This window comes from Triticum aestivum, chromosome 6B (assembly GCF_018294505.1).
Source record: "Triticum aestivum cultivar Chinese Spring chromosome 6B, IWGSC CS RefSeq v2.1, whole genome shotgun sequence".
NCBI lineage: Eukaryota > Viridiplantae > Streptophyta > Magnoliopsida > Poales > Poaceae > Triticum > Triticum aestivum.
Window position 1 is genome coordinate 223,250,284 of NC_057810.1, and position 21,356 is coordinate 223,271,639.

The 21,356-nt window shown below is 44.4% G+C and overlaps 3 protein-coding genes across 3 annotated transcripts; 2 read left to right on the forward strand and 1 right to left on the reverse strand.

Annotated features, from left to right (window-relative positions):
- The first annotated feature begins 322 nt into the window (after positions 1 to 322).
- LOC123136671 (26S proteasome regulatory subunit S10B homolog B) lies at positions 323 to 5,658 on the forward strand. The gene is made up of 10 exons (XM_044556136.1): positions 323 to 525; positions 2,303 to 2,422; positions 3,015 to 3,151; positions 3,294 to 3,455; positions 3,572 to 3,658; positions 3,728 to 3,814; positions 4,231 to 4,368; positions 4,680 to 4,871; positions 4,952 to 5,050; positions 5,135 to 5,658. The coding sequence occupies exons 1-10, from the start codon at positions 420 to 422 to the stop codon at positions 5,207 to 5,209; spliced, it is 1,203 nt and encodes a 400-aa protein (XP_044412071.1). The 5' UTR covers positions 323 to 419; the 3' UTR covers positions 5,210 to 5,658.
- A 4,305-nt stretch (positions 5,659 to 9,963) lies between these two features.
- On the forward strand, positions 9,964 to 17,051 carry LOC123139119 (C2 and GRAM domain-containing protein At1g03370). Its single transcript, XM_044558919.1, has 10 exons — positions 9,964 to 10,357; positions 11,258 to 12,628; positions 12,896 to 13,078; positions 13,159 to 13,439; positions 13,521 to 13,637; positions 14,759 to 15,021; positions 15,858 to 16,023; positions 16,121 to 16,378; positions 16,480 to 16,672; positions 16,781 to 17,051. The coding sequence occupies exons 1-10, from the start codon at positions 9,964 to 9,966 to the stop codon at positions 16,789 to 16,791; spliced, it is 3,237 nt and encodes a 1,078-aa protein (XP_044414854.1). The 3' UTR covers positions 16,792 to 17,051.
- Positions 17,052 to 17,521: 470 nt separating this feature from the next.
- On the reverse strand, positions 17,522 to 19,593 carry LOC123136672 (pentatricopeptide repeat-containing protein At3g02490, mitochondrial). The gene has a single exon (XM_044556137.1). It carries the CDS (start codon positions 19,494 to 19,496, stop codon positions 17,697 to 17,699), a length of 1,800 nt encoding a protein of 599 aa, XP_044412072.1. The 5' UTR covers positions 19,497 to 19,593; the 3' UTR covers positions 17,522 to 17,696.
- Between the last annotated feature and the right edge of the window lie 1,763 nt (positions 19,594 to 21,356).

Here is a 21,356-nt window from a genome sequence, read left to right on the forward strand (position 1 = left end):
CATTATTTTTTATAATGATTATTCACAAAACTACTACTAGCAAAACTGTTTTTTCTAATAACTAATTGTCTATAAACCCATGGCTAATTATGTTTATCCCAAAAACCACTTAGCCTTTCAGAGGTGCTTATAAGTATAGAGCGTATATGTGTGTGCATTCATAAAGATGATTATGTATACGTGTCTATGAATGTATGTGTAAAATAAATTGGACTACGTCAACGTCAATTATTTTGAGTCGGAGGAAGTACTATTGCGAAATTCCACCTTCAAAACAACCTAACATCCACAATTTACGTATTCGGTTACAAGAAAGCTATTCCGTGCTTAAGTTTATATTTTTAGGCAAAAAACCAAACAGTTGGAACTCATTCCCTTCTTGCGACAGAAGCAAAGTCGAGGGACAGATCGCAGCGGCGATGGCCGACGGAGAGGACGCCGCCGCCGCCCGTCGCCGCACGGCCAAATCCGACTACCGCAAGAAACTGCTCAACTGCAGGGAGCTTGAATCGCGCGTCGGCACTGGTAACGCGCCCAGCTTCCTTCCTCACTCCGCTCGAAATCTAGATGCGTTCTAGTGCTAGATTGGGCGTTGCCGGTATAGGGCCGGCCTTGGCCTGCGCTGTCGGTGCAGAGTAGATGTTGTTTCCCGGCTTTAAATCTGCTGGTTTGCAGGGGCGGAGCCAGGATTTAGGTATAGGGGGGGCCAAGCTAAGTAGACAAAAAAAAATCCAGCACAAAAGTAATTATATAGAACAAGTTTGAGAACTTGGACATTATCCTCATTCACAATTTCAATAGGTTGAGAACTCAAAGGAACTGTCTAGAAAACATATTAATCTTTAACGGTGTTTGGCAACATTTCTCTCTTCGTAGCTACTGAATTGCAATCTCAGAATTAGCTATATAGTCTATGACTCTATGATCGACATAGGAGAATTTTCCATCGCAGATAGGAACTCTTACACGATGGTTTCCATGATAATTTGTATAGCATCTCAAATCTCGCAGCAAAGCAACTAAAATCTGATTTATACTATCAACACTGGTACAAGATGAGAACAGAGAAAAATTAGTATAGAGTGTGATGTGTTAACCTTGGCTAGTTCGTTGGCTGTGGCAGGAGAAGTAGGCTGCGTCGCCGACTCGCCGTACTAATCAGACCATGAACAGCGAGCAGGGGATCAGATCAAAGGCAGCGGGCGGCAAAGGACAGCGAAGCCACACGACGGCGGCAGCGGCACCTAATCTCACCCACGTACACGCTAATCACGCTTCACGCTTCACGTACGGGAGAACGCAGCTCCAAGTTTGCCAATTAGGCCGCCGGTGGGCTTTTTCCATGGGCTTCTTTTTTCTCCTTCCAAGATACACGAGATAGGGGGGGCCAAGTATGCCCGTACGTGCGATTTTGTCGCTAATTACGTATACTTGTTCCTAAACTATCGCTCGGTTGGGGGGGGGCCTGGCCCCTGCTCGTCCCCCCTTGCCTCCGCCACTGCTGGTTTGGACGCTGATTGCTTGATGTGGATCTGAAGTTTTGCCAGCGAGTGCGATGTGAGAGACTTAGGGTTTTGTTTTTGTCGTGGTGGTCGACTCCTTAGAAAACTTAACATTTTTTGCGCTTCCCTGATTGCTTGATGTGGAATAATTGGTGGCCCTTCAGTAGATTTGCGAAGTTCGTTCTTCCGCTATTTTAGAAATAAGTCTTTATACCCCCAAAAAATGTCACATTGCCGGCAATTCTGGATCACATTGCCGCGTTGTTATTTAGGTGTCAATTCTGGTTCAAAGTGCTATTTTGTGGACTCTACAGATTTATGTCGGCACATTTCCGTATGGGTATGGAGTATGGGATGCCTGTTCATAAGTGATCTGAAATTTTCTAAGGTCAATCACTTTTCCAAGCCTTTGGATATCCACCCATTCTCATCCCCATCTCATTCCATGCATAACATCCAGACTAAAAATTGCATTTTACATCTCTACTGTTAAAAAGAGTGTGTGTCCGTTACTGCAAGTTTAGGCAAAGTGGTGTGTACTTCTAGGCGATTGAGATTTACAAAAGATTCAGCTAACAGGGGCAATTAGCAGAACTGTTTTGGTGTTGGGACTCAGGCAGTTTCACAAGTTCAGCTTACTTTACAACCCTTGATGGTCTGCGAGCAGCTCCATAAAGTTTTTAGTTGGTTATGTGTACTGAGCGATATTTGTACAGTACACGTGCACCTGTATTATAAGAAAATATTGTGATCCTTCTTAGTATGAACTTTCAGTTGACACATGGCACATCTCCATGCAGTGAGGGAAAACCTTAAAATTGCTAGGAAAGATTTCGCAAAGACTGAAGATGACTTGAAGTCACTGCAAAGTGTTGGACAAATAATAGGAGAGGTCCTTCGTCCTCTTGATAATGAACGATGTAAGTAAAGAGCCTCTCTCTCTCTCTCTCTCTCTCTCTCTCTCTCTCTCTCTCTCTCTTTATATATATACTTGGTACATATATTTTGAACGGACACTTGCCCTGAAAAGTTAAGTATAGATGGTCCTCTTGTATGAGGATTTGTACACTTACAAAAGCTCCCCAAGAAATCATGGTTCAGTACATGTATGAAAAGTCACAAAATATATGATCTTGTGCAACTAAAGAGAAGATAAGAAGTTATATCACACGTTTAGCACAAGATGATATATTGTCACGAATTTTGGCATGTGTACTGTGTACATGAAATAACAAGTACTCCCTCTGTAAAGAAATATAAGATTGTTTAGATCACTTATATTTCTTTACAGAGGGAGTACTTACTATGAACTTCAAAGGAATGTTTTTGAAGTGTGCAAACTCACAAAGGCCTTCACTGGACAGGGCCTCCATAGTCTCTGCTTTGCTTGCCACACTATAAGAGAACCAAGTTGATCAGTTTTATTTTGCGTATTCACATGAAACTGCCACGTGTAAATTTTGCTTTTCTTTATTAGTAACAACTTAAAGCTGAAATACCTATTTGTTGAAGTTATTGTTAAGGCTAGCAGTGGTCCAAGATATGTCGTCGGTTGCCGGAGTAAAGTGGACAAGGAAAAGTTAACTTCTGGAACTCGTGTTGTGCTGGACATGACAACTTTGACAATCATGCGCACTCTGCCAAGGGAGGTATGATTTAGTAATGCTGATCAGCTTCTTACTCCTTTTGTTGGTGCATTATTTAGTAATTGTTTTATTTTATGATCCTTTTGTTATATTTAAAATTGGCTTCCGGCGATGTGGTACGAAACTGAACTTGTTGTTTCTTTAGGTGGATCCTGTGGTGTATAACATGCTACACGAAGATCCAGGCAATGTCAGTTACTCGGCTGTAGGTGGCTTGTCTGATCAAATCAGGGAACTCAGGGAATCAATTGAGCTGCCTTTAATGAACCCTGAATTGTTTCTCAGGGTTGGAATTAAACCTCCCAAGGTAAATTTAGCACAATTTTTTTTGTTTATGATCCACTTTCCTATATAAGTTGAAGAGGTAAAGATACACATGTTGTGATTTTGGGAGTCAGTGTATGCTTGCTTTACTTTTTCCAGGGTGTTCTACTCTATGGCCCACCAGGAACTGGGAAGACATTATTAGCGAGGGCTATTGCCAGTAATATCGATGCTAACTTTTTGAAGGTGGGGTTTTCACTTGGTATTTTCTTTCCATGAGTATTACATTACAGTGACATATTGTCTAAAAACCAGATTGTGTCAAGTGCTATAATTGACAAATATATCGGAGAAAGTGCTCGTTTAATCAGAGAGATGTTCGGCTATGCACGCGATCACCAAGTAAGTCTTGCTCTTCCTTCCTTTTTGCAAAGCTAGTTGGTCTTAAACTTAATTCCCTTATCTGTAAGACACGCATAGTGGCAAATGATCATGCATCCACTGTTGTTTGCAGAGATGCAAGCTGACTTTAATAGTTCCTTTGACCCAGATGTGTCATCTAATTATGTTCCTGTCCACACACTATCGAATTTTAAGTTAATTGAACTACCAAAGAGTCATATATTTAGGAACAGAGGGAGTAGATCTCAATACCAGTTTTGCAAGAGAAGAAGAAATCAAACTTTATACCTTCACGTTTGAGCTCCTGTTAGAGACAATATAAATGCATTTTTGTGATCTTTTGACATATATCGCCATTTAGTTTGTTTGCAATGCTCACAAATTTTGTTTCCGTCTGTTCAAATTGTTATTTCTAGCCGTGCATTATCTTCATGGATGAAATCGATGCAATTGGTGGGAGAAGATTTAGTGAGGGAACCAGTGCTGACCGTGAGATCCAGCGGACGCTGATGGAGCTTCTTAATCAGTTAGATGGATTTGATGAGCTTGGCAAGGTAAAGTCTATATCATCAAGTCTTTTTCCTGTCTAGGTAACTTTATGCCATATATGCAAAGGCAATGGATTTGATTGAAGTAATTTCCTTGCCTGAATGTGTGTGTGATATGCACTCTTAACTTGCGTGGGTAAAATATACCAGTCTGTGGATTAAAATTTATTTTCATCTTTGCTTCATTGCTTGTATGAATTTCCTGGCCGCTGATTTGCAAACATTTTATTTGACTCCCTTCTCTAACATTGCGCACAATTCTTTCCTTCTTGGCGCTGTATGGATTCCTCTTGATTGTGATATTTTTGCCTAAACAGGTCAAGATGATCATGGCAACAAACCGACCTGACGTTCTTGACCCTGCGCTCCTGCGCCCTGGTCGTCTCGACAGAAAGATTGAGATCCCGCTACCAAACGAGCAATCAAGAACAGAAGTACTTAAAATCCATGCAGCCGGTATCGCCAAGCATGGAGAAATAGATTATGAAGCGGTTGTGAAACTGGCTGAAGTGAGTATATCTTAGCTAACGTTCTTATCGCACATACAATCTTGTTGCATTGCTCAGATTCTCAACTCATCTGGCTTCAGGGATTCAACGGGGCTGATCTTCGCAATGTCTGCACCGAAGCTGGCATGTCTGCAATTCGCGCAGAGCGGGACTACGTAGTCCATGAGGACTTCATGAAGGTGCGCTGTCGTACACGCTTAAAACCCGACCACGGACCATCTGCACCTTAACAAGCACTGAAACTCACATTTCGTGCATCTCAGGCCGTCAGGAAGCTGAATGACGCCAAGAAGCTGGAATCCAGCGCCCACTGCAGCGCAGACTTTGGCAAAGACTAAGGCGTAGTGGTCACTGATGTAATAGCAGATCTTGCAACAATGGAGATGCCCCTTCTCTGTAAGCGTGCGGGAGTTCAGCTTCGCTGTAGGCATCGAAGCAACTGGCTGGGAAGCTGAAGATGTTGCTCCCTTCATGCTGTGCAGTCAAAGTCAAAAGAGGACCATTCAAGAATTTTAAATCAGATGCTCTTTGCTCGTGCGTTCACACCCTTTTTCCCCCCTGGAGAGCTTCCATGCAACACTAGTCTTGTTAGTAACTTGGTTTGGGCTGTACCATTCCATGTACTTTCGACAATGTGCTTCGGAAAAAGGTTATTCTTTTGTTAACCTTTGAGTTGTGGTTTACTTGCATACGACATGCGACCATGATTGTTGGGTTTACAATCTGTGCTCTTTGCTGTTCATTGTCATTTGTCAATCAATCTCTTTGCACCCAGGAATTTTGAAGAGATCCAGATTGTAAAATTTTCTGTAGTTTTCCTTTAGAAGTGGGATCAAAAGAAATTTCCCTTCACTTTTCTTTTTCTCTATTTTTTTTAAAACCAAATGAATGAATATTGTTGTTAAAGCAGGATTACTAATTTACTATGAACCAAACATGCCCCCTAAAAAAATATTTGTCTTCCAAGTAGAAATGGGCTTTTATAACGCCATAATAAATATGACTTGAGATAATTTCCTCTCTTGTTTGCTACAGCTAGAAAGAAGTGCAGCTAGGGTTTGTAAGTGTTGTTGTTGTCGGTTCCCCTTGTTTTTTGGTGCCTTCTGCCACCGTCGAGATGGGGGGTCCATAGTTTGGGATTGACTGTGTTTGGGTCGCCCTAGCTTTTGGCCACAAGCTAGGTGGTGACGAGGCAATGTCGTCGTCGGTGTCTTGGAATAAGATCTCGTTCCAGAGATGTTGACCGGTATCATGGAAGGCGTGTCAAGCTTTCGTCAGGGCTAGATCTTAGGCCCCATTAGAGTTAATATAACAATTAGTACAGAAACTTGTAGTGGTGGGAACAGAATCATACAAAAACTTAAAAACTCCACAAATCCACAAAAGTGGTCCTTCAACTCTCCTAACAGAACATTTTAGACCATTTTCGTCAACTCTGCCGGTGCACCGTCTCCCGTCGCTATAACCTGCGTTTATGGTACGCCGGGTGGAAACGGGCCCACTTGTCAGTTTCACAGAGAAAGAAACATAAAATTAAAATGGGAACTGGACTCGAACCAGAGACCTCCCGCAAAAAAAAATCGCTGCTAACAACTCAAACTGAACTAGTTACTTGGTGCATTTGGAGTTGCGTCATTTATATCAATTCATCCCCAGTTTACAGACGCTGACAGTGACTGCGACCGTTGTGCGTGTCCTGCCGTGCGGATCCCCGTCAATTAGCTACTGATCTTTTTGCTTGTTGACTTATTTCCCTTGCAGTCAATTACTCAATTAGCAAGGAATGTCAACAACCCCTAAGCCTTGTGCACAGGGAGGTGAAACTAACATAAATTATTTTCTTATGCACAATACAACTAAGCAATTGTTGTTCTGGTGATTTTTCTATGTTGTCAACCTGTTCGCATTCTCTCAGCACATTCAGTTTCCTTTGTGCAGAAAGAATTGTACAATTCATTGCGTGAAGGTTCTACAACTAAGAATGCTAAGGAGGCATAAGAGCATCTCTAGCAAATCCCGCAAACGGCCGAGCAGTAAAAATCGTTTGAGGGCTCCTGCAAAAATTATTTATAGAATGGTGAGCCCTTCGGCGGAACAGTTTTCGTAAACCCGTCCTGCAAATGTTTTGCGGGATCTATTCCGCGCCGGGGGCCTCGCTGTCCCACAAATACAATAATAAGCAAACATTTATCAAGTTCATCATCATATATATACATCACTAGTTGATATCATACTAGTTCATCACATCCAAAATCATGCGCAACAAACAAGGTATCAAGTTTAGGTTCATGAATGAGCGATAAAACAAGGCAAAAGATGCTCAAATGACATAGATCAATCAAGCAACATTCTCACTGTTGCGAAGAACGCCACCACCAACACTGCCCCTAGCACCTCCATCCCACCACATTGACAGGACAGCTCGCACCACCATCTTCGCGAACTTGAACTGGAGAGTGACCGGAGAGCTCGCAGGAGCAGACAGCGCGTCAGCAGAAGCGGTATGACCGACAAATGATGCCCGCCGCTCCTCGTTCGCCAAGACCGATGAGACACTGAAATGGGTCCGCAACGGCACGGACCTCGCCGCCGCATGGGCCCTTGACCGTTCCGTCATCACCAAGGAGACGGAGGCCAGACGTCGTCGTCGCCTCGACAGCGAGATCACCAAGTACTGCGAGGAGCGGTCTCTTGGCGAGACTCCGGACGCCGGCAAGGGCAAGGCCTCCGCCGGTGCTCCACCCACGCCGTCAGCACTGGCCATGGCGGCACTCCGAACCGCGAAGCATGAGACAGACGGACAAGGCTGCCACATCCCTCCGAAAGCCTTGCGTCAATAGCAGATGGTGACGGCGGTTCGGCAGGACAGGGCGGCCATGTGTACGAGGTTGTTGTCTGGTATAGAGTTGATGTTTTTTTATAAAGTTTTTAGTTAAACATCCGAAAATATCGACTTTTTATGTAAACTATGTTCGAATTTTAATGAAATCCTTCGTATTTGCACGATTTTCGTCATGTTAATTCATGTGTTTCAAATGTATACGGCTACAGTTGGATGGTCATCTCCCGCATCCGTGTTTGCGAACTGCTCCGCTGTCTGTGAATGGATGTGGGAGAAAATTTACAGATCTGCCATTGGAGAAGCCCTAACAGCAGCAAGTTTGACAAGACCTACACTTTGTATTAATTAACACACCATTGTATTGCGGTGCTACATGATTAATATCCCGAAGGGAGCATGATAGTAAAGTCACGTCAGAGGAAGTAGATTCATGTACACGCCGACCGCGGCTACAATAATATAAACTACTTCATCCGTTTCACAATGTAGCGCATATAATTTTTTCTAAAAGTCAAACTGTATGAACTTTGACCATGTTTGTAGAGAAAATCATATACATCTAGAATACCAAATACATGTGCTTAGATATATCACAAGACATACTTTCATATTATATACATTTGGTATTGTAGATATAAATAGTTTTTTCTATAAACTTGGTCAAAGTTTATAAAGTCTGACTTTGTAGAAAATCTATATGCGCTACATTATGAAACGAAGAGAGTATTTAACACCATATGCAGCAACAAATCAAGCCTGTTGGAGTGGTCAGGAGACGAGTTCTTAAGCCCGAGCGCCGCGGTTCGACCGACCCACAGCAGAGGTCTTTTAATTTTGTGTTTCTTTCTATGTGACATTGAGAAGTGGGCATGTTTCCACCCTGGCGCACCACAAACGCGGGTTATAACGGCGGGAGATGGTACACCGACAGAATTGACGGAAATGCACTAAAATGTTCTGTTAGGTAAGTTGAAGGACCATTTTTGTGGGTTTTTTTAGTTTTTGTATGATTCTGTTCCCACCACTGCAAGTTTGTGTACCAATTGTGGTATTAACTCTAAATCTTGGGTCATGTTTTGTTTAATGTTTCATCTAGATGGAGTTGGATGGCACTGTTCGCTGGAGTGGACAATTGCGGTTCATGTTTTGGTCTTTTCAGTTCTCTGTTCGGCAAATCACTTTCAGCTTTGTCGATAAGCTAGTGAGGTAATGCCTCCCTGGTCCTTTCTGACCGGCTATGGGACCGTTCTCTAGCTCCCTTCACCGCCTTAAACTCGAAGACATTATTTGATCCTGGTTCATTGTCGCCAGCTTCTACTGACTCCCACCATCTTGCGTCACCAAAGGTACCCTGGCTCTGAGAGTGTACCACGGTTCTAGAGGTATTGAACTTTGATTAGGTGCGTCGTCAAGGAGTGTAGGAGAAAGACAACATCGACAACACTCCATCTGTTCCTAAATGTAAGACGTTTTTGACGGTTCAATTTAGGTAGCACGTACTTTTTAAGAATGTTCTTAGAAAATTTTAATATGTATATATAGCTTGTCCTTCTTGCAAAGAAAATAGTTTTATCCAAATTAGGCACTTATCAGGTTATCCTTAACTCGTCAAGGAGTGCAGGAAAAAGACAACATCGACATACCTAAGGATATGTTTTTTTATTTTCTACTCCCCATGTATTCCTAAATGTAAGCCATTTTTGGCAGTTCAATTTAGGTAGAGTTAGTACAAAGTTGAGTTATTTATTTTATGACGGAGGGAGTATAAGAGTGTTTTTGACACTACACTAGTATAAAAAACGCTCTTATATTATGAGACGAAGGGAGTACTTTTAAGAATGTCCTTAGACAGTTTTAATATATATAGCTTGTCCTTCTTGCAAAGAAAATAGTCTTATCCGAATTAGGCACTTATCAGGTTATCCTTAACCCGTTCCTGAAAAAGGGTTATCCTTAACCTGAGGCAGCCCACATAGCTCGGAGCACCTGCAACGTGTTTGGTGAAAGCCATGACCCACCCCGCAGATCCAACGGTCCCAAACCCCTCCACCTCATCGCGCACGAATCTCGAGGGCCCCAAAGCGCCACGAGACAAACGCCTCTCCAATTCAAACGGCCGCGGGCAATCCTCTGTCCCCCCCCCCCTTCTCCTTCTCTCTCATCCAAATCCCCAATTGGACGGGGCGAAGCAGCGAGGTCGCAGTCCGCCATTGCTCTCCCGCCTCCCCCTTTCCCTCCCCCAAGGTCGCGATGGGCGCGGTGGCGCGCCCGGAGCCGGCCCAGCGGAGCGCGCCGATGCGGCTGTGCGTGCACGTGCTGGAGGCGCGGGGGCTCCCCGCCATCTACCTCAACGGCTCCAGCGACCCCTACGTGCGCCTGCAGCTCGGGAGGCGGCGGGCCAAGACGACGGTGGTCAAGCGGAGCCTCAGCCCCGTCTGGGACGAGGAGTTCGGCTTCCTCGTCGCGGACGTCGCCGAGGAGCTCGTCGTCTCCGTGCTCAACGAGAACAAGTTCTTCAGCACCGACTTCCTCGGCCGGGTCAAGGTGCCGCTCTCCGCCATCCTGGAGACGGAGGACCACTCGCTCGGCACCGCCTGGTACCAGCTCCAGCCCAAGAGCAGCAAGTTCAGGAGCAAAAAACGCGGTAAGTGGGTATAACCTTCATTCGTCCTCGCATTTCGCATGCCCGCCATGTTTGATTGCTTTTTATGTTTCCGAAATAGATGCTTTACTGAAGATGAGATTGCAAGCCTGAAATGTAGTCAGGATAATGAAATGTACTCCCTCCGTTCCTAAATATTTGTCTTTTTAGAGATTTTAAATGGACTACCACATATGGATGTATATAGACATATTTTAAAGTGTAGATTAACTCATTTTGCTCCGTATGTAGTCACTTGTTGAAATCTCTAAAAAGACAAATATTTAGAAACGGAGGAGTAATAATTGAACTACCTACCGAATTGAGCATCCTGTCCTGTTTATATGTGGGTGAAAGGGAGTGCCCCAATGCCCCATCCCCATGTGTTGTTCAAATTGGGTGTCAGAGGTTTTAGAACTAGGAAATTTCTCCGAGAAGTTTGCTAAGGTATATGTACATGTTCATGGAATTTTGAGGAGTCTCAATCTAGTTTTTTTTTCGAAAAGGGGGTTTGCCCCGGCCTCTGCATCAGAAAGATGCATACCGCATATTATTGGTAATCAAAAGGTCCAACATAGGTCTCGAAGTCTCAAACAAAAAGGAACAAATGCTCAAAAAGAGCACGAAAGCAAAAAACAGGACAGCCACAACCGGCAAGCAAAACAACAGATAGGAAACTAAACACCTATCCTATTACATGAACCACTAGATAGGAGTCTCAATCTAGTGAATTTGCATCGGGCCAAGAACTAACTCAATTTATACATTCACAAGTATTAGCTGCAATTCCACAAAATGCTTTATGATAAGGTCAGCTGAAAATCGCTGGTAAGTTATACTATAATGTAGCTGAACCTAAAGGCTAAAAGTAAGCATTGCCCACTATTTAATTTAATTTTGCAGGTGAAATTTGCCTGAAGATATACCTATCGGTTAGGGAAGGCCACTGCAATGAGTCGCAAAACATTCTGATGCAACTTATCAACGATACGCCATGCAGCTCAACTAGGTCAATTGAAACTAACGAGTCGTCCTTATCAGCAGTTACTAGCAGCCTGGATCAATCAGCCTGCGCTAGCATGGACCGTGCATTCTATCGTAGTGGTGTGGATCAGCTGACCCAAAGCAACACGGACCAAAAAGTCCCGAGCAGCCTACCTTGTGGCACCACACAGCAAGCAGTTATTCTGGAACCTGAAGAGGATGACGGCGATGCTACCGGCAATGCATCATCAGTAGTGGAGGTCTTGGCTCGATACTTCCGTAAAGCTGCTGATACTGGACCTTCTCTAACATCAGACCCCGAGCCCATAGATCAGTTTCAAGAAACAGAAATAGCTGGATCCTCTGAAAATGGCAAGAACGGCATGCCCGAAGTTAATCTTGATGAACTACTGAAAACTATGGAGTCTAAAGATCAAGGCGGTGGAATGCCAGGAAACTTACCTGGTGGCGTTCTACTGGAGCAATCTTACGTTATTAAACCAGCTGAATTGAATGCCATGCTGTTTTCAGCGAATTCAGATTTCTGGCCAGCAGTTGCAGAAGTTCAAGGGCTAAGTGGGTTTCAAATTGATCCCTGGAAATATGAAAATAACGAAAATTCTGTGAAAAGGACATTAACTTACACAAAAGCTGCAAGCAAATTAGTCAAGGCTGTAAAAGCTACAGAAAAGCAGACATACTTGAAGGCAGCTGGAAATTCGTTTGCTGTGCTTTCTAGTGTTAGTACTCCTGAAGTTCCCTGTGGTAATTGTTTCAAGGTGGAGATATTGTACTGTATAATACCAGGTACCACATTGCCATCTGAAGAACAAACCTCACAGCTGACTATAAGTTGGCGCCTGAACTTTGTTCAGAGCACAATGCTGAAAGGAATGATTGAGAATGGGACAAGGCAAGGCCTCAGAGAAGGATATGCACAGTTTACTGAAGTGCTTTCCAAGAAAATCAAAGTAGCTGAGACAGATGATGCTAAATCGAGCAAAGACAAGATTCTAGCTTCACTGCAGACTCATGAACAATCCAATTGGAAGCTGGTTTCCCGCTTCCTTGGGAGCTTTGCATTCATATTCTCATTTACTGTTGCAGTGTATGGCATTGCACACCTTGGTTTAGTCAAGCCCAGTAAAATGGTGCATGGAGGGCTTGAATATTTTGGTATTGATCTTCCAGATTCAGTTGGGGAGGTTATATTTTGTGCTCTTTTGATTCTTCAGGGGAGGAATATCTTCAAAGTAGGTCAACGTTTTTTGCAGGCCTGGAGAAAACGTGGTAATTATTTCTCTTTATCCAAAAAAAGTAGTACATATGTATTTATTGATAGACACACATTCAGGACGAGTGAATATTATGCTTTCCTCATCCCTCTCTAACTACTCTTTTCTAGAATTGCTTCAGTTGTTGAGATGATTTAATAAACACAATTTGTTCATCTTAAGAACTATACTATCATTCCCTTCATTGCTACTCATATATCTCCACTCCTTTCCTTGGGAATAAACTGTAAGCACATGTAAATCTTTGCCCTTCCAATATTAGGCAGCGATCATGGGGTCAAAGCTCATGGTGATGGCTGGTTGCTGACTGTTGCACTTATTGAGGGAAGTGGCATAGTAGGTGCAGCCACACCAGGCTTGACTGATCCTTATGTAGTTTTTATGTGCAATGGGAAGAGGAAAACTAGCTCAGTTAAGTTCCAGACATCAGAACCAAAATGGAATGGTAAGTTTGTCGAACTGGAAAGACCAAAGTATGACCTTCTCAGAGCATTTGCTGATACCGTGGTCTTTTTAACTCTCTAGAGATATTTGAATTTGATGCAATGGATGATCCCCCATCAAGGTTGGACGTGGTTGTGCATGATTCAGATGGCTCACCCGATGATAATGCTATTGGTCGCACAGAAATAAATTTTGTGAAAAACAATTTGTCAGATTTGGATGACATGTGGCTTCCTCTCGATGGAAGGTTTGCCCAAGGATCTGAGCCCAAGTTACATTTAAGAATTTTTTTGAACAACTCGCGCGGGACTGAAGTTGTTATGAATTATCTGGAAAAGATGGGGAAAGAAGTCGGCAAGAAGGTATGAGTTGGCTAACAATATGATTAATTGTCATTTTCAGCACAAAGTATTTACTGAAGTTGCGTATGACTGAATGTTCAGATGCCCTTGCGGTCTTCTCAGACAAATTCATCATTCCGTAAGCTCTTTAGCCTTCCTCCAGAAGAATTTCTTATTGATGATTTCACCTGCCACCTAAAAAGGAAAATGCCACTTCAGGTAATTAGGTGTGTTGAGTTGAATTCACATTTACTCTCACTGTTCCAAATTATTTGAAGTTCTTTTTTTCGCGAATATGCAAAGCTTGCATATCATTTCATTGATAGAAGTTAAGAGTGAAACAAGTGGTGGTACAACACATGACACGAACGTAGCAGGTGTCGACATGGTGCCCGGAGCAGAGAGACATGGGATGCTCGGCCATGACACGAACGCAGAAGAATTATTTGAAGTTCTATCTTTGTCTTAAATTAAACTTTTCTATATTTGACCAAGTCTATAGAAAATGTGCTAATATCTTCAAATCAAATATACTCCCTCCGTTTCTCCTTAGTCTGCATATAAAATTTGTCTGAAGTCAGACTTTGTGAACTTTGACCAACTCTATAGAAACAATTTATGAACATTCACAATACGAAATCAATATCATTAGATGCATCATGAAATTAATTTTCATACTATATAACTTTAGTATTGTAAATGTTGATATATTTAATATAAATTTGGTCAAACTTTGCATAGTTTGACTTCGAAAACAGATCATATATGCGGAGTAAAAAGAAACGGAGGGAGTATCTAGTACGAAAAATATTTGATGATGAATATAATGAAACTAATTTGGAGTTGTAGATGTTGATATATTTTTCTGGACTTGGTCAAACTTAAAGAAGGTCGACTTAGGACAAAGCTAGAAATTCAAATAATTTGGAACAGAGGGAGTACAGGTTATGTGGTGCTGCTCGCCCAGTACTGCTGAATATTGTCTTATGATAGCTGATACATCCCTTTTATGACATTTAAGTTTTAATTTTCAGTATACAGCTGCAGCCTTCTGTATATGAAATCAGTAGATATTGTCTTCATCAGATTAGAACTGTAATTTGTCTTAGTACCATTAGAGCCTTATTTCGTTCCATAAAGGAAAGTGAAGAGGAGTCTGCATTCCATGGTTCATGGCAAATCAGTAGCACGGCTAAGTGACTATTAATTGTTTATTGCACAATAACAGTTGCCGTAATTTATAACAGATTTGTTGCTATCTTTTTGCATTTGGGGGGGGGGGGGGGGGGGTAAAATCAATCGAGAAACTGAACATTGTATTTTATTTTTATTTTTTGCAGGGGCGCCTCTTTCTTTCCCCAAGAATAATTGGATTTTATTCCAATATATTTGGGCGGAAAACCAAGTTTTTCTTTCTTTGGGAAGACATTGATGATATCCAGGTTGTTCCACCGTCTCTTTCAACAGTTGGCAGTCCATCCTTGATGATCATCCTCCAGAAGGACAGAGGTCTAGAAGCCAGGCATGGTGCCAAAACACAGGATCCTCAAGGAAGACTGAGGTTCCATTTCCAAACATTTGTCTCATTCAACGATGCTCACAGGTGTTTTCTTTTCCCTTTTTCCTTTTGCCATTTGTTTTTATTTATTTCATGTCTACAGAGTTCAAACAAGACATTTCCAATGACATTCGTGAAGGTCTGGGCAAAAAAAAAAAAAAACGATTCTCCAAAAAGACTATTTTTGAAAGCATTTTGGAGCACTGATTTTGTTATTTTCGCCCAGACCTCTAGGAATGAGATTTCATCCCGACAATTTGCACACAGGCAGAAAACTCAGCAATGTTTGTTGTAAAAAAGAAGCATAATTTTTGAATTTTATTTCTGCTTTTCGTATTTTTAGTGTTCATAGCTGGAGCATTTTGAGCTCGGGATTAGAAGGACACTTTCGTCCACACGACTACTACTCCCCAAATTGTATGAGCATATGCACACACACAATAGAAAGACACTCCCTCCATCTAGAAATGTAGGTCATTCGACTTGTTTGCAGTCTTTCATGCAAGACTTCGACAACATTTTTCTGAACATGACAGCATATGAAAAATAAGAACAAAACAGAAAAGAATTTGCAAGAAAAATCTAAAACATTCTTTTCATGCAGTGGATCTTTGCATTCTTCATACACTTTAGATGGCATGACAACTTAAATGTCTAGACAGAGGGATTAATTGGTATCAGGCTATCCTACACACATTTGTACAATAACACAGCATGCAAACTAATATCTTGCTATACTTCTGTTAAGATGGCACTTTGGAAAATCTGACGTCTAGCAGAATTATTATGGCACTTTTTTAACTCCTATTCTCCCATTTCAATTTTCCACCAATTTCTCTTATCAAGTAGTTGATGATATATACCAATTTGATGTCTAACAGAGTTATTATGGCACTTTGGAAAACACGGTCATCGGGTCTAGAACAAAAGGGAGAGACGACCGACAAAGAACCTGAACCAAAACAGCTCCCCAATGAAGAAGTTTCTCTGTTGGGCAACGAAGACGTAAAAATGTCAGAAGTCTACTCGGCTGTTCTTTCTGTTGATGTGGGCCTTGCTCTCTCTCAATGAACGCATGTTTGGCACCTTGTATAATGCACTTGTAAAAGCGTCTGTTTAAACCTCTTCGATTATGTACTCGCAGGTCAATGCCTTGATGGAGATGTTCTCCGGAGGTCCACTTGAACACAAGGTGATGCAGAAGGCTGGTTGTGTTGACTACTCACCAACAGAATGGGAGCCAGTAAACCGAAACATATACCAGAGGCAGATCAGCTTTAGGTTATCAAAACATGGAGAAGCGACAACCAAGCAACAAAAATATAACTTACAGAATCGAGATGGGTGGGTCCTTGAGGAGGTCATGACCCTCCAAGGCGTCCTGCATGAAGACTATTCGAGTGTGAGATGACTTAGATAGTCAAGACTGGATCTGACGAAAATGCTTGCATGTTTAACGTCATATTGCAGGATCATGACATTCTTTCTCTTCCAAAATTGCAGATCCAGCTCAAGTACCATATGATGAGCACGTCGTTGAAACCAAACTCCTGCAGCATTCAGGTGATGTTAGGGATTGTCTGGTTGAAGGGCACTAGGCACCAAAAGAAGGCTACAAAGAATGTCATGTCGAATTCCACCAACAGGCTGAAGGAAATATTCTCAGAAGTCGAAAAGGAGCTTTCATCCAGAAAAGGTACCCATTTCAGCACAACAGATTGATTCTTCCCGGTAGCAAATTGCTGAAACGAGCCTGGACTCAATTCTTTCAGTGCTAACTAGTATTTCTGCAATGTTGTTCCAGGTGTGAGTTAGAGCCGGAGCAGAACAGCGACTAGATTGTTTGATTCTGTCGCTCAATTACGATTAAAAGAAGACACCAAAGATGGCAGTCATGATGATCATAACATAGTACGGCGTGGCAGCATCATTGTTTTTAAGGCGTCCCGCCTTGGACGCTTAGGCGATAAGGCGCCCCCCCAGCGCCTTACAAATATGCCCGCCTTAGGCGCTTAGGCGTCGCCTAGGCGATAAGGCGCCCCCCCAGCGCCTTAGGTCGCCTTACCGCCTTAAAAACTATGGGCAGCATCACTGCCTGCTTCACCCCTTTACTGCCAGCCCAGATTTTTTGCACAGATGGCCAGCATATCAACTGACATAGATATGTTTCTCCTCACACGCACATTTGATCAATCTGATGTTACACCACAAGATTACATGAATGGAATATAGACTTCCCATGAGAATTGTTAGTGGTTCTTGTGATACACTAACATGCATGCTAGTCATTATCCCCATACAGAGATTGGAGTTTCTATGTACATAAATAGAAAAGAAAATTAGTACACTACACATGTAGTACCAGAATGACAGAAATCAAGTTCGCACGACCATCAAGCTGAACACCAAATGAGCAGTGCATTAAGGAGAACTACAGGAAACTGGTCCACTGATGCTAATCATTTAAATTGACACTATTGCCAGATGGCTATTGCTACATGAAGCATATAAATATGTGGCACAAACAGGAAAAAACTCCATGGCAGAGAGGAAAAAAGAATGGTATTTATTTTTAGAGGACAAGTAGGCATTTCATCAAAGAAGTTTTCTGCCATCCAAACTTCTGATTCTGGCTCAAAGGCCAGTTACAAAGCCAAAAGGGAATACAAAATGCCATTTGAAATACAAGCGTCAGCAATTCGATTCAACATAAGAATAGTCTACAACACTGGTGCCGCCTCTGCTGCAGGTTCTTCAATCTTCGTCTTATAGAAGAGGTCGAGAACATCTGCGTGGTTTCGGACACTTCCAGGAGATACAGAGAGCAGCTGCTGGGCAATTTCATGCCTCCCCTCTTTGAACAGACCTTGAAACAAGCGCATGTAAACTGTTATTGATGGGGACTCCTTTGAAGACATTGCGCTTAGCAGATCCAGGGCATCATCCACGGTCCCAGATTTCAAAATGTGCGTGATAAATGGATGAATATAAGGCGGAAATCCATTACTTTTCATTAAACCTAGCACATCAAATGCTTCTTTAAGATGCCCTTGGCGGATCAACTTGTGGATCAAATACTTGTAGGTACTTTGCCAGGGAACCACATCCTTTTTCAACACCAGGTCCTTCAGAACTTTGAACGCTTCCTTTGCTTCCTTCTTCCGGCACAGCCCATACATAAGCACCTCAAGAGCGCTACCAACTTGATTGCCGCTTCTTCTTTCCAGCATTTCAGGGAAGCAGGAAACTGCCATATCAACAGCATCGCCAAGGGAATACTTCTGAACCAGAGCAGACCATACAAGTGGATCCAAATTATGCCCTGATTTTTCCACACGAGCCAAATGTTTGTGCGCTGTTTCCAGATTCCCAGCATCACACATTGCAAGAACAGCTTTTCCATGCACAGTGCTGTCTGGTGCAAAACCACCGTCCTCCATGGCCTTCAACACCCTGCCACTCTCACCAAGCCTTTCTACGCTTCTCAGCGACTTGATAACAGCATCAAACACGGAAGACTTCACCTCATTCCCAGCCTTCTGATAGATCCGCACAACACTCATCACCAGCTTCAGATCCATATCATCCCTCACAACAAGCTTCTTCAATAAGAAGACAAAATCCTGAGCCGATGGCTTCTCCGCCCCCCCCATTGCAAACCGGAACAAGTCCACTGCATCCTCAAACATCTTCCTCTTGAGAAACCTGTCAATGAGAATAACATACACCTCCTTATCCATCCCAACCTCTTTACTACTCATCTTCTGCAGGACCTCCCGGAACTCTTCAATGCAATCCTCCCGGCCAATGATCTTTGCCATTGCATTGTAAACCTTGCCCCAGTTGATCCCTGCCCCAGCTGACTGCTCCACCCAATAAAAGAACACCATTGCCTGTCGCGGAAACTGTCCGACCTTCTCCACAACCAGTGCCACCATCTCATCGGTCACCTCAACGCCCAACTCATTCAACTTGTCCAGCTTAGATATCTCATCCGCATCTGAGCGGAGAATCTTGCACGCCTCCGCCACCGCTGCGTTCCTGGCGTGCGCGGAGAAGGCTTTCTGGATCATGTCGGCGTCCTTGGACATGCCATTGGACCGGAAGCTCTCCGTGGCGGCCTGGAGGGTGGTCTTCGAGATGCCGTAGCCCTTGGAACGCATCGAGGAGACGAGTGACCAGAAATGGGCGGCGTCGCTGTTGGCGGCTGCGAGCTGGAGCATGGAGTTGAAGCACTTGGAGTTGAGGACGGCGGCGTCGTGGGATGCGGCCCAGGAGAAGAATCGGGAGGCGGCGGGGTAGTTGGAAGCGAGGTCCGGGTGGACAAGGAGGGCGGGGATGGTGTTGGGGTGGGAGAGGTCGATGCCGGCTGACTGGATCGCGGTGGCGGGATCCGCCGGCAAGGATGGTTGGAAGAATATGGCAGCGACGGAGGAGCCGGACATGAGGCGATGGTGGGGGAGGAGGGAGGGGAGGCGGCATAGACGACCGCCGCCGGAGTTGAGGACGGTGCGGAGCATGGTGGTGGTGGCGGCGGCGCAGGAGGGAGGGGGTTGGAACTGAAAACGAGGGTTTAGCCTGTTAGGGTTAGCCCGGTTGCTGTTTGGGCATTTGGAATGAAGAAGAATGGGCTTTGCCCGTTTTCGGAAATATTTTCCTTTTGGCAAGTACCGTCCTTATTTGCTATCAAGAAAATATTTTATGGCTAGTGCTACAAATCAACCAGATGATAACATACAAACGTAAGCCGCGTCGTCGGCCGTCAGATTGACCTCTGCATCTCGCTTGATCCACGACTGCCCATGTTTCCCGCTGAGCCTCCACAACTGACGTTTAGTTGCAAAAGAAACGACCACGATCCCCTCCCCACGCTCGCATATAGCTCCGGTGAGGGCATCAGCTCGCCGTCCGTAGCACATGCTTGCAGCAGCATCGCTGCCGGTCGGCTCATAGTGAAACGCCGGTGAACTCGATATGGCTGCAACACAGTTTCGACGTAACTCCGGCAAGCAACTGAACCTGGCAAGCTCGTAGCAAAGCGCCGACGAGCTCGACGAAACTGAGCATGCTGCAACGGAGCTTCGACGTAACTTTGGCAAGCAGCCGCGCCTGGCAAGCTCGTAGCAAAGCGCCGACGAGCTCGACGAGCGTGCTGCAACGCAACATCAAGTGACTCTGGTGAGCAGCCGTGCAAACTTGACCGGAGTTGCAGTGCCATCGGCCGCCCCGTTGCGGTCACCGTCACAACACGAAGCCGGCGATGCTCCATTGTAGCACCACGTATGTGGCAGCATGATGTCGTCGGAGTGCCGACGATGCTCCATTGCAGCACCCGTGGCGTGCTTTACTCCACCGACGATGTCCACAGCCATGACGCGTGTCTGCGCACCACCGATGACAATGGCAACAACTTTGCATCGGTGCGTCCTCCTCCTCGTTTCCAGCACCGCCATGATGCCTTTGGAGCACCAGTTGCCAACCCCTTGCAACAGTCGAGCCCCAGCCTCGCGTGTTCTGGCTATTGGCTAGTGCCTCATCTTCGTCGGTAGTGTGGTGCCTGCGCCGACGGCATCGCAGCACTGGAGCCACCAACAGGGTCCAACGCAGTAGCACCGGGAGCCACGCGCAGAGCTCCAACGAAGCAGCACCGGAGCCGATGAAAAAACAAACTTCAACGCAGCATCAACGACCCCCGGGGAAGCTCCACTGCAGCTCCATGGCAGCATAAAAAAAAGCTCAGACGCAGCACCGTTGGCGTCCCGCCGAGGCTCCATTGCAGCCTCGGTCGCGCTTCACTGCAGCCGCTGCAGAGCTCCATTGCAGCCACCTGTGCGCAGTGTTCCGGCGAAGCCCCATTGCAGCCCCAACCGGGCGCCCCGCGCCCCATTGTATCCATGGCGGGGTCTCCATTGCAGCCGCGGCGGGGCTCCATTGCAGTCAGACGCGCTCCACTGCAGCCACTGACGCGCTCCATTGCAACGCAGCCAAGGATGGCGGTTCTGTGACGCAACATGCGACGGCCATGACAGGAGCTGCGACGTAGCTGTGGTGCCTCTCCTCTAGTGCTGAACGAGAAAAGGGGGAAAATGAAGAAACTAGTGGGCGGAGAAGATAAGGCGGAGGAAGAAGATAAGGTGGGAGCGCTAGAAGCCTGGGGAGGGCCCCACGACGACACGTGGTGAGTGGAGAGAGAGGTTCATGAGAGAGAATTTTCATCCGATTGATAATAAACAAGTTCCATACTCTATCGTACCATATTCATTTCCTACAGGAGAGTTGTTAGTGTGTTCTTTCTCTTAGGGATGTGAATTTCTCAAAAATGTGGGTTTTATAGGAAAATATTTATTTAAATTCCAAACATCGATGGCAAGACTAGGCCG

Excerpts from the sequence above, each read along its gene's own strand:
- LOC123139119 (XM_044558919.1), top strand. The coding sequence starts at position 9,964 with ATGGGCGCGGTGGCGCGCCCGGAGCCGGCCCAGCGGAGCGCGCCGATG. Across the intron at positions 12,629-12,895 it reads GCAGGCCTGGAGAAAACGTG|GCAGCGATCATGGGGTCAAA; the intron begins GTAATTATTTCT and ends TTCCAATATTAG. Across the intron at positions 13,638-14,758 it reads AAAGGAAAATGCCACTTCAG|GGGCGCCTCTTTCTTTCCCC; the intron begins GTAATTAGGTGT and ends TATTTTTTGCAG.
- LOC123136671 (XM_044556136.1), top strand. The coding sequence starts at position 420 with ATGGCCGACGGAGAGGACGCCGCCGCCGCCCGTCGCCGCACGGCCAAA. Across the intron at positions 2,423-3,014 it reads TCCTCTTGATAATGAACGAT|TTATTGTTAAGGCTAGCAGT; the intron begins GTAAGTAAAGAG and ends TATTTGTTGAAG. Across the intron at positions 4,872-4,951 it reads CGGTTGTGAAACTGGCTGAA|GGATTCAACGGGGCTGATCT; the intron begins GTGAGTATATCT and ends ATCTGGCTTCAG.
- LOC123136672 (XM_044556137.1), bottom strand. The coding sequence starts at position 19,496 with ATGCTCCGCACCGTCCTCAACTCCGGCGGCGGTCGTCTATGCCGCCTC.